Source organism: Staurois parvus, unplaced genomic scaffold, assembly GCF_062004578.1.
Source record: "Staurois parvus isolate SC_StPar_1 unplaced genomic scaffold, SC_StPar_1.0 ptg000426l, whole genome shotgun sequence".
NCBI lineage: Eukaryota > Metazoa > Chordata > Amphibia > Anura > Ranidae > Staurois > Staurois parvus.
The window spans coordinates 69,474-85,659 of record NW_028318222.1 but is presented as its reverse complement, the minus strand read 5'-3'; the positions used below and the strand labels follow the sequence as shown (position 1 = coordinate 85,659).

Below are 16,186 nucleotides of genomic sequence, written 5' to 3'. Positions count from 1 at the left end.
AAAGCTGGCGCTCAGTTACACCAGATCGTGTTGCTAATTTTATACACATAGAAAAAAGGATGCTCTCTTCAGGGATTTTCCTTTACTAGTTTTCATTTATAGCCATAATGGATTTAGGCTGGCCCTATACGGATCATAAGTCAACCGGTTCAGCAGGGCCGTTCCCAAATCGACAGAAGTCAACTGTTTAAATGAGTTCTGTCAAAAGAGACACATTGGAAAGTTTTTCTTGATCAGTGGTAGCATCTGTTTGATGTACTATGACTGCTGTGGTTGCCACTGTCAAAATACAATGTCCCGGCAGGGGGTGGAGAATTCCACCATCCACCTCATTTGTGTGGATAAAGGAATCCGTTTTTTTTTTTTTTCTCAACCAGCGTGTTGAATGAAACAAAAAAACTACGAACAGTGTATGGCCAGATTACAGTGGTTATAAAGGTCAATGTTTTTTACCTACATGCATTCTATGCATGAAGGTAAAAAACCTTCGGTGTACAGCTCCCCGATCAGTCACTCCTAATACTTACCTTTGCCCAATCTCGATTAAGTGCTGTGCATGGGAGTAGCATCTCTCCCCCTCACTGGCTGAGACACAGCAGCAGGAGCCATTGGCTCCCACTGCTGTCAATCACAGCAAGTGAGGAGCGAGCATGGGGTAGGAACAAGCTGTGCTGTGTGTGTCTTGCGGACATACAGGACCAGTTTGGGAATGAGTGTCCCCAGAGCAAGTTGCTCTGGGAGCACTCGGCAGGGGGGAGGGGCACCCGAGAAAAGAAAAGGATCGGGGCTGCTCTGTGAAAAACCATTGAACAGAGCAGGTAAGTATAAAATGTTTATTTAAAGAAAATAAAAAAAAAAAAAATTTTGTACCTTTACAATTAAAGTCTGATCAAAATATGCAAAAAAACAAACAAAAAACAAACTTCAGAGACATCTGCTTTTAGGAGTTTCATTGTTGCAACAAAGAAGAAATAAAACACCTCTCCCACTGCTTTGACTGCTGAACACTGCTAAGGAATCAGCCCCCAAGGTCACCAAAAAGGAGTGCTGATCTCCTGTCCCCCCCTACACATTAAGTGGGTGCTCCAGATGACTTTCACATCAGTAAACAGCAGATGTAGGGGTCAACAGAAGGAACCACAGTGGGGACTCAAAAATTCAACACTCCCAGGACTGAAGCTGGATGTTTTCTATTTACTGATGCAGTGTTTTATTCTTTGCAGAAACATTTGCTTTTTGGAGTTTAATTTTTGTAAGAGTTGCTTTAAAGACCCTTCTACAACCCATAACAGCTGGCTTTGTACATCTCCAGGACCCCAGAAATCCTTGCTAGAATTTACACCGCTGTAGTGTCCATCACAAAGTCCAATTAAGGAGTCCAGCTCCCCAGGTGGATTCTTTGTAATGTAAATTACATAACTGGTTAATCCAAAAAGGTATAAAAATAATTCTACATTCCAGCTGTGAAAGGGCAGCATTTTCTTTTTAATATTAAATGCTATAAATCATTCTAATGGATCCTCGTAGAGTTCTAAAACCAGGCAGGGTTTACAACTCGCTTCAAACTGAATGCACTGGGCTTTAAAGAAGCCTTGGAGGCTGAGGAGCTCATAAAAACCTTGAAACAGTAGATCACAGCAGCAAGGAAATGAGGGTAATATTTACACACCTGACTCACCACACCCCCTCTATCCGAAACTACGGGGGCACTTCTACTTGGACAAGCAGAGTTCACTTCAATAACCTACATTTTGGTATTATCAATGATTTAAAAAAAAAAGTTAATAAACCATCATAACATGGACTAAATGAACAGTACTTTGAAATTGTTTATGCGCTGAACAAAATTGTTTTAAAAGTCACGAAAGTAGCCAGGTATTACACTTTTCACACATTACCATCAGGAATACACACTGTTTTACACATATTTTGTATTAATCAAGCTGATGAAAACAAGTAGGTATTATATTTTTCCTACATTAGCGAGACCAACCCACTAAGTGTTGACTTTGGAGATGCATTTATTATCTTTTTATGGAACTCTAAGATTGTAGTACAAAGAGCAATTTAGTGACAACGTGCCAACCAAAAACAAACTTTCAGCATTTTAGTGTTGTAAGCCCACAGACAGAGGTCTCTCATTGGCTGCTAAAAGTCATTGCACACCATTGCTCCTTGTTGATAGAAATTGATGGGTTAAGACAACAAATATTAACAGTTTCTACTGATACTTCCACTGCAAGTCCGAGGACTTTGCAGAATAACACACCAAAAAAGTTGTTCTGAAATGGTATATTTCAGTTAGCTTTCCCCCTATCTAGCAGGAACTCTATTTTCTGTAAAGAAGATTGAAATGAAAAAATGCACACCTGTGCAAATTCACAATTTCAAAACATTTTGACCATTTAATGGGATGACGTGCAAAATCTAGGAAAGGTCTAATTAAAAAAAAGCTGAAACACTCCAGAGATAAAATGAACAGAAATGAAGCAATATACAGACTTCACAAAGCTGCTTAGAGCTGTGTTTTTCAAACCAGTTATGGAAACTTAACATGGATTCAAAAACAGTTAACAAAATACACCACTTAAAGCTGCATTTTACGCTCTGGTACATTTCAGCATAAAACAGGCTGTGATGTTCTTCCTTGAATGCAAAAACAGAATGTGAACGTAATGTAATGTTAATGTAAAAACTAGTTTGAGGCATGCGGGACAGTGCTTTAAACTTACAAACTTAAAAAAATAATTTCACTTTTAAGAAATAATTTGAAGCAACAAAGACAGAAAAACTCCACTTTTTTTGGGGGGGGATGGAGAGCGATTGGGGAACATGATGTGGATATCCTCTACAGAATTTGTTCCTTCCCTTGCCTGTCAAACCTGTACATCAGCTCTACCGATTTCACAGGTACAGAGATAAGTAGTAGCTAGGCCAACGAGGAAAGAAGACCGATAGAGGAATTTCACAGAAACAAGTACCGATGATCAGATTCATAGGCAGATATAGATACATGCACCAGTCTCCCTAATCAAGCTCCACCAAAGCTGAGGGAAATGTGGTTCTGTTACGTAAAGTACTGACATGACATCACTGCTACCTGTATTCATAAGTACAGACCCCCAATACTGCAATCTGTAAACCCTACAGCTTGCAGATTCTCGTATGAACAACTGCTGGAGCGTCTTGCTACACCAACATGCAAGAAATGTACCAAACACCTCCGTAAAATTATGAGCAATTTACCTTTTGGCACCAGAACACAGAAACTCAGCCTAATCATATAAAGGCTTCAAGGGCACGACCAGATTTAAAAAAAAGATAAAAATAAAAATACAGGCCTGTGGACTGATGTACAATAGTACAGAAACAGAAAGTCATTAACCTGCTGTGATATTCAAGAGTTTAACTTGCATCCAACATAAACATGCATTTGTTTAGCTTTTGGTATGCATGGAATGTCTTTTTAGGTAAACTGGAGGTAACAGGAGATTGATGGAGGCTGCCATTGCTGAGTTCTTTTTCTTTTGCCTAGCGGTCATAAAAGGCAGACATTTTAATCTACATACTTGTTCTAAGCCGTAGGGTCAGCATACCAGCCACAGGACACTCAGGAGGTCAGCAATGGCTGCCGCCATACTTCAGTACAGGCTCTCACTTAAGGGTACACGAATACAGCTCAACACCGAATGGTGCAATATTTTCAGATAAAGTCTGGTGGGTGTTTTTTGAGCATTGTACAACGACTGAGATATACACATGGACCTTGCAGTAAAATACATGGCCTCCTTAAGCCAGTCAGACAGTTCGAACCTCATCTGGTTCAGCAGGGACTGACCAAGATTCAAGCCATGTATGGGCAGGCTGAATGTACCCAAGTTGATCGATCACAGGCTAGAAATAATCACATGTAAAACCCAACAGGCTGGTTGTACCCAAGTTGATCGATCAACTTGGGTACAACCAGCCTGTTGGGTTTTACATGTGATTATTTCTAGCGGCTATTATAGTCGCTAGCAGTAATCATTGGGTTCTCCCGGCGGGGATGGTTAGGAGAACACAATGGCTCTGCAAGAGGAATTTCTCCAACACTGTATTAGTGGGGGAATCTAACGATTTTCTTTCCTCCAACCAAATCGCACAGTCTATGGCTGGCTTTATTTAAAAAAAATCTACATGTAAGAAACAAAGTAAGATTATATACTTTACTTATATCCTTCCTCTGCCCTTGGCACCCAGACAAGGGTGATCCCAAATGCTCCTTTCTGTGAGATACTGGAAAAAGAAGATGCTCTTGCATTAGATTAGAATTTATTTTTTGGAGACTTTAGTTACTCATCATTCATCAGGCTAGGTTCACACTTGAGCGGGAGGATGCGGATATCGCAGCTATTCCTAAACCTGTACCCATCTGCAGCCAAATCACGATGCTCTGTAGAGACACATGAGGCTGCCATTCATTCTTAATGGCACACCCACACATTTCAACATGCAGAAAAATTGCAGGTGCAGGAACCGCAGGAAAATTGCATGGTGCAAGATATTAAAGTGGTGCAGGAACAACAGCCCATTCAAATGAATAGGCTGTCCTGCCCACGCAAACTCGCTCAAGTGTGAACCTAGCCTTAGGAACCTGGCCAGAAAAACAGCGACTTCAAGTCATGAAATGCAGAAAAGGGTTAAGCAAGTATAATCTACCCTTTTTGCTTCATGGGTACATGTTTAACTATCTATATGCAGCAATTTTTTGCAGGTGGAGGGATCTAGATCTAATAAGGGGACCGTGTATTTATTGCAAGGTCCACTTTAAATTTTTCAATATCAAGAACTGATAACAGCTGAAGCCACTTCCCTGGCCCTGTCTAAATTAGTTTTTTGGACCATCTGATATTGATGGGCCCAGGGAATTAAAAACTGGACAGCCGTGGCAAGCCTTCTATGCTCATCTGATAGAAGATATAGAAGGTGAAAAAAAAAAAAAAAAGAAAAAAAAAAGAGGAATAAAAAGGCATTGTGAAACCCTTTAGGTGAGCATTAAACAGATCTGTACTGTATACGGACTTGGAATGGCGAATCATTCTCTGTATATTATATTCTTCTTTATAGGACTATCTTCATTCACAGGGGTTGAATTACTAAAACTGGAGAGTGCAAAATCTAGTGCAGCTGTGTATGGTAGCCAATCAGCTTTTCACTTCAGCTTGTTCAATTAAGCTTTGACAAAAAAAAAAAATGGAAGCTGACTGGTTTCTATGCTGCACCAGATTTTGCACGCTCCAATTTTAGTAAATCAAACCATTCAGGGTCAATTTAAGTAAAAATCCATGCAAGAAAAAAAAAAAGACAAGCCTTTCGTTGAGTGGATATAAAACCCTTTATTCTACTAATAGAAGACTATTTGATAGTACACTAAATGGTCTTTTATGGGGTACTTGTTGTGGAAGCAACTGGGAGAGCTTTCCATACACTAAGCATATGTGCCATTTTCTAGTTTCGGCAAAGCATTCATTTGTGAGAGATCTATTACTACTTCAAAATCCTCAACAGAGAAACAAGACAAAATGTATAAACATGTCAGAATTTGGCTAAAAAGGAGCTAATATGAACAGAAATAAGTAAGTGGTAACGTCTGATGCAAGCTCTGAGACCATCATTCTGGTCCTGCAATAAGTACCAAGTAACCTGGAAAAATGACGTAGCACATGAGTATAGATTTCAGACTTCATCGACTGAATACTTGCTCCAGATCAAGCTCACTAGATAGTGGACCAAAGATGCCTTCGGAGTCTGCATGAATCAAAAACAAATTCATGGTGATAGCTTCCACAACTATACTTTCACAGGCTTGCATAACTTGTCATGTTGGACGGAGTTAAATGCCAATATCTCAGCTGACTGGTCTAAATTTTAATCACAGCCCTCCAGTCCTGAATTGTTAAACAATGTAAACGAATATCACAGTATTAAACAGGCAATATTAAAAGAAAAAACGTCTGCCAGGTGGCTCAGTAATGTCTTGTAAGTATAGAACTCTTTGGTAATGTCAAAATATCCACAATTTCTCTGGGTGCACAAAATTATTAAAGCATGTTTCTGAAAACTTTTTCTTTCCTACGGCCTCGGTTTTTGTGTTCCAAAATTTGGCTTGGCTAAAACTGAAAATGCAGATCTCCAATTTAAACTAGGGATTACAGCATCTAGAGTATGGATACAGTGTTATTATTCAATCATTAGTGCAAGCTACAGAGTTTATCTACCAGCAATGTCATTTCATGTTTTCTGGTATAAATGTCCTTTGGTTTTTTTAATTTTTTTTTTTTTTTTTTTTTGAGGGTTAATTTTTTTTCACTCATTAAAATTGAACATCCGTCTTTCTGATAAATAAAAGTATATCTAGATTGTATACACATAAGGCAAATGGCAAACATATTGAGCAATCAGGTAGCAGATTTTTTTCTCTCTTTTTTTTTTTTTTTACAATGCAAGTCATATCATTGGTCTCTTGTAATGGCCAAGGAAGGTGACATCTTTCTTTCAGAAGGCCAAGCCAGTAAACTTTGATAAAACACTACCTTAAAAATGAAGCATCCTTCAAGTCATTATTGGGTTAAAGTACTCCTTTTTTCCCTGAAAGGGGTAAACACTGCTACTGACCACCTCTGTGCAGTGGAGTGTTATGATGGTTTCTGGGTAATTACCTGGCAAGCTTGCCTGTGCACAGAGCGGTTTATTACCAGGATTCTTCCACTGTGAGAAAGGCCCATCCAATATATAAAAAATGAAATTTAGGATTAAACGGATTCTGCAGGAGTTACAAAAAATAATATATCCTTGGTATAGCAAAATAGAAAGTCTTATCACCCACCCTGGCCTTTTGCTGTGTCTGGTCATTCTGCGGCTATGAGGGGCCTGACAGATAAAATTCTGTCCATTACAATAGTGAAAGAACACAATTATATCAGCACACAGCTTCACTAAAAAGATACACACTGATGCTTTAGCTTTGGGTAAAGGGAGTGGTATGGTTAGAGGATAAACCCCTTTTGTTACATGGAAGGGATGGCGGTTAAAGAACATTTGCATTTCCCAAAACAATGCCTTTAAAATGAATTTGTAAAAGTGTACAGACTCTGGTAAACCTAATTTGGGCTGAGCCAATAATAAAGGGTATATGTAGCCTATCAATTCACTAAGAACCAGTATGATTAATAAGACCCGTTACGGCGGTGTACACAATAGCATACCCTATAACTGTTGTTACAACATGTTTTCAAAACTATTGTTCAGCCCATTAAATAACTGCCACCATTATGTGCTGCATTTCTATCCAGCGTATATCTTGCAGCTCAGTTGTATCTGATGTTCGCTGTATGTATCACCTCGCAGACTTAAGCTGGCCATATAGTTTGCAAATTTCATCTGGATCCTGTTGAACCAGCCGAAATTCACTAGGTAGGCAACCCTGTCACCAACATTCCTATTTTAATGAAAAAATGAATGGTGCCAGATGAAAATAAATCGGCCTAATCATGGCTGCATCCAATCAGATGCAGCTACGGTTTAGGTATTCTGGCAGCCGCTGGTGCCAACTGTTAGAATAAAACAGCCGCAGTAACAGATTCATCCATCCACATTGTACAGAGTGGATGGAAAAATGTGTTAAGAAAATCTAATACTGTATGGCCAGCTTAAGCCAGCTAACCACAGCCAAAGGAAAGGAGACCTTTAAACTGTTCCACAAGTCAGAAGGAAGCAAGTGATATTTTATATTGATGAACCCTTTAAAATATTTAAATGCAGACAATACTCAAAGTCATTTGGTTGAGAGTAATTAATAAACTGGTAATATATAACTAAAATTTACTTGGGATGTAGTAGTAACTAACACATATATATGGTGGTAAATTGATCACTTCATTGCTGGGGTGTGCTATAAATTAATAAAAGGGCAGCAGGTATGCTTTATAAGCAACAGATACTTCAACAGAAATGAGGGGAGTCCACCCAAATTAAAAACAAAACTTGTATAAATGTGCAGAACTAATGTCACTTCTATGTGGATTTGATGGGACCTGTGTGACATATTAAGGCATTTGAACCAATCTAAGTCCAGTCATGCACTAACGCATCTCTACACAACCTTGCACACATGGTTCCTGTCCTGATTTACTGGCTTATTTTTCCCCAATATATATATATAATATATATACTTTAATATATTTATATATATTTATATGTTACATATATATTTTTCTCATTTAACTTTTTATTTACTGCTCATCTCTAACGAAGTGCTGTGCTTTCAACTGCTGAGTACTGAAACCAGTGTCTTTTCCTGAATCCAGAGCCAAGTGGCTACTACATGAGGTTCCCATCTCCCCTCTGTGCTTGGGGTGCTGTTGGGATGTTGTCTGAAAGAGTCTTGGGCTGGAAAGGCCTCGCAATCTGAAGACAATTTTGCATGTAGATGTATCCACCTGAAGCTCAAGTTTCAACTATTGTGGGTTCTTCAGGATTCGACCATGTCTGAAATCGTACACATGTCGGCAAAGGAATACTAACTCGGGGTCGGTGCTGTCTGGAACCCTGCGATGTATAGGGGTGCAATACTCTTCTGAGGGTGGGACAATCAAGGCTTTCCTGTTCGGACAGCCCTCTCTTCGACGCTTTACCAAGGCACAAAATCTAAGGAAAAAGAAAAAAAGCAGAAGTCTTAAAAAAATTAGTATATACATAAGATTGTATAGAATATTTCTTGACTCTTTTGGTTAACCAAGCAACACAATTAACAGGAAAATCAGAGGTTAAAGGGATTGTAAAAAAACAAACAAAAAAAAACAAAAAAAAAACGGAAAAAACAAACTATTTTTACGGTTTTTTTTTTAAATAACCGCTAGGTTTCATGTAACAATTTAGAGAGCATACAGAACCATTAAAGTGGAAGTAAAGGAAAACCTAACTGTAAACCTACTCTCAGCCACATTCTAAGCCTAATCCATCTAGCCCTGTAAATAAAAACAAATTGCTATACTTACCTGTTCTGCAGCCGCTCCATTCTGGTCAACAGCGGCACCCTCTGCGTGCAGGAGACAGCCATCGATGTCTTTCTTATGAAGAACCGTGTTGGGCAGTTAAACAAAACATGCTGAGGTGTTAAAGGACCCAAGTCTAAGAATCATCCAATATAAATTATTACATTTTATAGGTATGTGAACAACACAGGGAGACACTGCTGCAGTAGGTGATGTCCTGTTAACCACACACACCTTTCAAGCAGAATACTTTCTACTGAATAAGTCAGACTTTTTTTTTTTTTAAATCTGGTGCTCTACTTTTCATTTGGTTATGTCATGGAAATTTTGTATTGTTGGTCGAACTTTAAATGTGTCATATATTCGTGTTATTCATATGTCTCTCGTGTGGCTTAATTAAAGCTCTGAAGGCTGCAATTGGGCCATGCGCATGTACAATGTATGTATTACAGTACTCAGCTTGGTAATGGATGAGATGGCAGATCTGCGCTTATAGACCGGCGTGTATACCACCACGGCATTCGATGCGAATGTCGCTGGCAGTAGACCGCGGGCCTGTATCCACATATCAGCAGCATAGTACCACGTGGGCTTCATAACGCAAGGCGCCAAGCGGTGTGAACTCCGCGTGTAGGCTTATGCATATCTTACAACCCATTACCAATCTGAACTGTATCCGGATGGGTGTGTTTTAATAAAGATCGTACCGGGCCCATCCAGGTACAGACTGATATTTTTAGGGAGTGCTTGTACAGGGAATGGACATACCAATAGAAGCTAGTAGGACAGGAAATATGACCTCAGATGGCTCATGGGGGGGAAGGGGAGGAAGTCTGCTGACCTCAGAAGACTCATGGGGGAGGACCAGTGATAGATAATAGGAAAGGCTATGCTCCAATTGGAATATACATCCTGTGTATAGGCACTCCCCATTGCATTGTTTGGTGGGAGGGGATTGACTTTATTCATGTGGGGGGCATGTGTGTATTTTTAATAAAACAGAGAGCTGAGTCTAAAACCAGCCCTTATGTGAGTTGCAACACCATCCTGAGAGTGTCGTTTGATCATTCTAGGGTAACAGAGCTCTAATTCCCCCACATCTCAACAGAGCCAAAGTATTTGGATGGGCAGGAATCGTGTAGTTTAGCTGCAGTCGTGGTAAGCGAGATTCGCACAGCTTTATGGGGGATTTCTGCGCATCCAACTGCGAGTACTCACGGTAAGGAGAAATTCGTTAAAGCGAATTTCCAAGACAGTTATATCGAAGGTCCCAAATTTTTTTACTGGTACCTGTGAACTAAAACAGTCAAGGTGATCATCACTAAAATCAAGTCTTAAAATTGACATTTGCTTGTCCCACACCTGGTTGGCTCTTGTAATGCCCACCTGGAAGGGGCATGTCTCCCGGTTGACTACCTTCATGCCCACATTGCTTCAATCCCAAAGGAAGGTAGGGACACAGGATGGATTGTGCAAATTATCCCCTATTGCTGCTAAATTTCGACCTTAAGATATTCAAGAAGGTCCTGGCAACTTGTCTTATCTTGGTCATACCTGCATTGGTCCACTGTGACCAAGTGGGTTTCATCCCGAATAGGCCAGAGACGACACATGTCACGCTCTGAATTTGATCCACATGGCCTGGTCAGGGCCACACCATTGCTGCTGATATCGGCAAACACGGAGAAGGCCTTCAACCGAGTCAGGTGGCCCTTTATGAGATGGACGCTTTGGTACCTAGGCTTCGGTCCCAACATGTGCATGTGGATTGATGCCATCTATTCTTGGCCGACAGCAGCAGTGAGAGCCAATCAGGCAGTTTCCTCTATATTTAGTATGACCAACGGCACTCATCAGGGATGCCCCTTTTGCCTCTGATCTTTGTACAAGTTCTGGAACCTCTATTTTGTCATATCAGGGTTAGCCCGGACATACAAAGTAGGAGCGCTCACCATAAAGTTGCAGCTTATGCCGACAACTTTTTGTTTTTTGTAACTAATCACGAACTTACTATCCCTAACCTGCTAGAAACTATTAAGACATGTATAGTCATTTCTAATTATAAAATAAATGTGCAAAAATCAGGAGGCAATGAATGTGAACCTACCCCACCAGGCTCCAGAACATAAGACACAACTTCTTAGTCAAGTTGGCCAACCATAAGCTCAAGTATCTGGGTATTTACCTTTCCCTGACAATATCCAATATATTAAGGAAAATTTTCTGCCGTGGTTGGCAAAGACTAAGGGAGACCTTACGCGCTGGCAGAAACTATCCTTTACTTGGTTTGGAAGGAACAGCATCCTAAATATGACTGTTCTCCCAAGACCGTTATACCTGCTGCAGACACTTCCAGTTCTGCTCCCACACACTTTTCTTCGAGCAGTACGGGGGGGAATTTTTACACTTTTTCTGGGGTAATAAAACAAAAAGGATCTCTTAATTGCCTCTTAGCCCTCCTGAAGATGTAGGGTGGCACTAAATTTCTGGATCCAACTAAATATTATTTATGCTGGCCAACTCACAAGAACTCTTGACTGGATCAAGCAATCACAAGACAAGGGCTGGAACAGAATTTATCCACGGTGCCACAGCGAACCCTCCTGTGGCAAAATGCATCACTTCCAACAAGCGTCACATCTCTTCCCATGAATGGAACCAAGCTCCTGATCCTAAATAAGGCTGGATATCTCTATAGATCCCCCTCCTCCACTTTTGCTACTTTATCCCCAGTTATCAGGGCACTAGATTTCACCCCAGGTTTGACTGATCCCAAGTTAAAAGCTTTCCTTCATACTAACCAATTTAGAGTCTGCCATATCGCCTGGGGAATGCATTGGAGCTCTGTAGAGGCCAATAGGAATATGGTGTCATCCCCTTTAAACTACTGGAGGCCTTTGCAGGTTCGTCATTATTTGACATCCTCTTAGGGTGAAGGAGTCCTGAGAGGCCCGATCACTGCTTTTGAGGACGACTGTCTGAACCCGTCCCCTCTATGCCATGCACTCTCCAAAACGCACTCTATCCTGTCTACCTTCAGAAGGCTATGTGCCACCCTTTACATGAAAATGGGACTTAGATTTGCCACTTACTGATGAACAGCAAGACCTGTACTTTGCCCATCGCTCCTCTTTAGCTAGTAGGCTTCAAGAATTGGGATATAAAGTTCTGATGCAATGGTACAGGGTGCCTACCCTTTTTCACAGGATCAAGCCCGCAGTCTCACCGATGTGTTGACGTTGCCAACAAGATAATGGCACCATGCTACATATTTTCTGGATGTGACCTTGTATCTACCCCATTTTGGGACTCTATTTTAAATCTGGTCTTCAAGTTGACTGATATACGCTTAGAAAACAGGCCAGAAATGTGTCTACTTCACTTAACTCTGCTCTCGTGGCATAGATACAAGAGATTTCCTTTGATACATTTACTGAATGCAGCAAAAATCTGTCTCCCTCAAAAAAATGGGGATGTTCAGCTCCCCTGACGGTGGTCCAGTGGATCGCTGTGGTGAATGAAATTGCCAAACTGGAAGGTTTAAATGGCAGCTATGAGATGGACAGAGGAGCAACACTGCAAAACATAGTATTATTAACATGATTTCCAACATTCCAGTGATTACAAAAACCATATGTGCTCTGCACTTCCTTAGATCATTCTACTGGAGAACGAAGTTAAATAGAGATGCTGGAGTAGATTGAATGGGTCATGACATGATGACCCGTCCCCCCGGTGTCCCAGCTGTGTTAATATTTCCAATTTTTCTTCTACCTAACTTTGAGACATCTTGCTACCATCGGTTTCAAAATTACCTTAATTTTTTTTAATTAAAATGATACATTTCCTCAGTTTAAAACATTTGATGGCTTTCTATTGTGAATAAAATATGTTTTTTTTACCAGATAAGCAAATCATTGTATTCGGTTTTATGTAGATTTCACACAGTGTGCCAACTTTTCTGGAATTGGGATTTTAGAAAACAGAAGTTCAGGGTTAACAAAAAAAAAAAAAAAAAAGTATACTCACTTAGGTTGATGCAGCATCCATCCGATGCCTGATCTATCCCCGCCACTTCTGTACTGAGAGCTGAGCAAACACCACTGATTGCGGAGTTCTCCCCTCCGTTCTATCAGTCATTTGCTCTCTGCTCTGACCCTCCAGCGCTCACTGGAACACTGGGCTAGGGAAAAGTGGGAGTGGCTGGCTCAGTCTCTGAGCAGTGCAATAGAGGCTGAGCCAGTTGCCATTTCAGGGATCTGGTCGGATCCTGACTGTAAAATTTCCCCAGCCTGGACCAGCTAAGTAATGTCACGAACCGCACTCCTGTAATACATAGGAGAAAGGAAAGCCAAAAACACTTTGGCCATACTTCCATAATGAGCCTAAAATTTGGGTGTCTGGTTGCAACACACAGACTCGGAGGTATTTTCCTGGACACTAGGCAGTGGGATTTAAAAGTTAACAATATACTTACTATTTATATAGTTTAACAAGTAATAAAGATCCTCTAATTCATTTCACTTATAAAACAGTTTGGATTTTAGTTCACTTTGCATCAGAATTGCTACATACATACAAGTGAAAGAGCTGCTGTTTGGCTGGAATCAATGTGTGGAGAATGAGCGCTCCCTACCTGCAGTACTCTGCAAATGTCAGGACGTAGCACTTCTCTTCAATACAGGCAATACTGTTCTCATCTTGATGACGGGAGGCAAAGATCTCATTCTAGAGGAGAGCAAAAGTATGTTATTGTTGGTTCTTTTCATCACCTTTATGCATTCTAGTATTTAGAAACTACTGTATGCATAAGCAAACCGTGTTAATTTAGTGCAAGCAGTTCACCCAGGGAAGCACCTTCACAGAGAGCAAATAACATAAATCCAGTTGGAAGCAGTAAGTAGAACTATGGCACATAAACAAATTAATTAAGGTGAAACTTATGTGCTGAAACAGCAGGGGTGCAAAGTAAATTAAAAGTGCCTACATAGGAAACAAATGAAAACAAAACCGTATACAAAATGCAAGGAACAAACATTGTAAGACATGAGATAATGTGCTGCAAGAACACAACTCCGTAATCCTTACCAAAATCATTTCTAATGTCTATGTGCTCAATTATCACATTAGCATCTCAATTTGACTTTTTCAGATTAGAATACAAATTATGTCCAGTTTGTTTGCATTAAAAGGCATTCAAAATTTGCTTCATGGACAGAATGCTATGATGAATTAAAATGTGGAGAAGAGATCGAGAATATCCATGTCAACAGCTTTGCAAGTTTAAAGTGAGGCAAAAAAACGTGGATTTAAAAAAAGGTAGTGTAAGGGACCGCCTGGCGGTACCAATAGCTCTCCACTGAATAGGCGTCCCCAGCGCACGGAGTCTAAGTCCCAGGGTGCTTGTTCACCAGGGCCCCTGATGGTGGGGATGGACTTGGAGCCCCCTGAGACCAGGTCGTGGCTACTAGGTGCGTCCGTCAGTGGTAGTGGTATGTGCCAAGGGCTCCCACGGGGAAGAGTCTGATATGAGGAGGTCAGCAGACCCCACTGCACGGGATGGATGGATGCGCAAGGTCAGACAGGCCAGGTCAGTAACAGAGAGGACGGCAAGGTACAAGGCAGTGGGCATAGAATGGTCGGGTCACACGCCAGGTCAGCAACAGCAGGTCAAATCCAATAGGGGGCATCCAGGAGAGAGGTCAGGCAAAGCAAGGGTCAGGGCAAGAGAAATACAGCAAGGTCAAGGCACAATCCGGGTCAGCAACTTACAATTCACAGGTTCGCAGATACAGGATACAGGTAAGACCAGAAGGCACTGAATGACAACTCAGGGGCGTTTAAATATCCCGCCCTGCGCTGCCATTGGTGCCCAGCGGGCGGCCGCGGCTTCTACTGCGCATGCGCGAACTCGAACGCCGCGGCCAACCTGGACCTAGTGCTCGAGTCCCTGCACAGGGCGGCACACTGCGCCTGCGCCGGGACCATCGCGGCGGGGATCGAGGGGATCCCTGACATTGCCCCCCCCTACGGGCAACCTCCGGATGCCCACCCGATCTCTCCACCACGGGTGATCGCGAAAGAACCTCCGGACAAGTCTAGGTGCATGGACATTCTGGGCTGGTTCCCAAGTATTGTCCTCAGGGCCATAGCCCTTCCATTTGATTAGGAATTGGGTCTGGCCCCCCCTCCTTCGGCACTCCAGGATTGATTCCACCTCAAATTCTTCTTCTCCCTCAACCGTTATGGCTTCCGGGGGTCTCGATTCTCGGTCAGGGAAGGCATCTGGGATCACTGGCTTCAGTAGGGACACATGGAAGACTGGGTGGATTTTGAGTGTGTCAGGAAGGACGAATTCGTAGGCCACTTCGTTGACCATCCGTTTAATGCAGAAGGGGCCTATAAACTTGGGTCCCAATTTCTTCGATGGGCAAAGCATCTTTAAATTGGACGTCGCTAGCCAAACCTTCTCCCCAGGCCGCAACACCAGATCTCCCCTCCGTTTCCTGTTGAATGCCTTCCTGTAGTCTTCCTGGGCCCGACTGATGGCCTCTTGAAGCTTCTTATTGTTCACGGAGAAAAACGTTACTACATCTTGCGTTGCTGGTACTGGGCATTCCGAGACCAAATCCGGGAGGAAGATGGGGTGAAAACCATAGTTGGCAAAGAACGGGGACTGTCCCGTCGCTGAGTGGCGGGCGTTGTTGTACGCGAATTCCGCTAGGGGGAGAAGTGGCATCCAGTCATCTTGAGTAAACGAAGTGTAGCATCTCAAGTATTGCTCCAGGGTCTGATTGGTCCTTTCGGTTTGACCGTTAGTTTGAGGGTGGAATGCAGAGGAGAGGGACAATTTGATGTCCAGGGCTTTGCACAGTGCTCTCCAAAATCTTGACGTGAACTGGACCCCCCACTCCGAGACAATGTCTTCGGGGACCCCATGCAGCCTTACTACCTCACGAATGAAAACTCGCGCAGTCTCGGCTGCCGAGGGGGTTTTCTTCAACGGGATGAAGTGGGCCATCTTGGACAAGCGGTCCACGACCACCAAGATTGCCGTGTGGTCTAGTGATGGCGGAAGCTCGACTATAAAGTCTAACGAGATCTTTTGCCAAGGCCGTTCAGGAATCGGTAAGGGTCGCAGCAGACCCCAAACT

At 42.0% G+C, this 16,186-nt stretch overlaps 1 protein-coding gene across 1 annotated transcript in view; it reads right to left on the bottom strand.

Moving 5' to 3' along the window:
- Nucleotides 1–5,279: 5,279 nt before the first annotated feature.
- Nucleotides 5,280–16,186, bottom strand: part of BAHD1 (bromo adjacent homology domain containing 1) — a 68,476-nt gene continuing 57,569 nt past the window's right edge. Inside the window, exons 5-6 of the mRNA XM_089687470.1 lie at nucleotides 13,669–13,760; nucleotides 5,280–8,685 (exon numbers count right to left, since the gene is read on the bottom strand). Of these exons, the coding sequence (XP_089543596.1) occupies nucleotides 8,496–8,685; nucleotides 13,669–13,760 (282 nt within the window). The 3' untranslated portion in view covers nucleotides 5,280–8,495. The remainder of the gene's footprint in view (nucleotides 8,686–13,668; nucleotides 13,761–16,186) is intronic.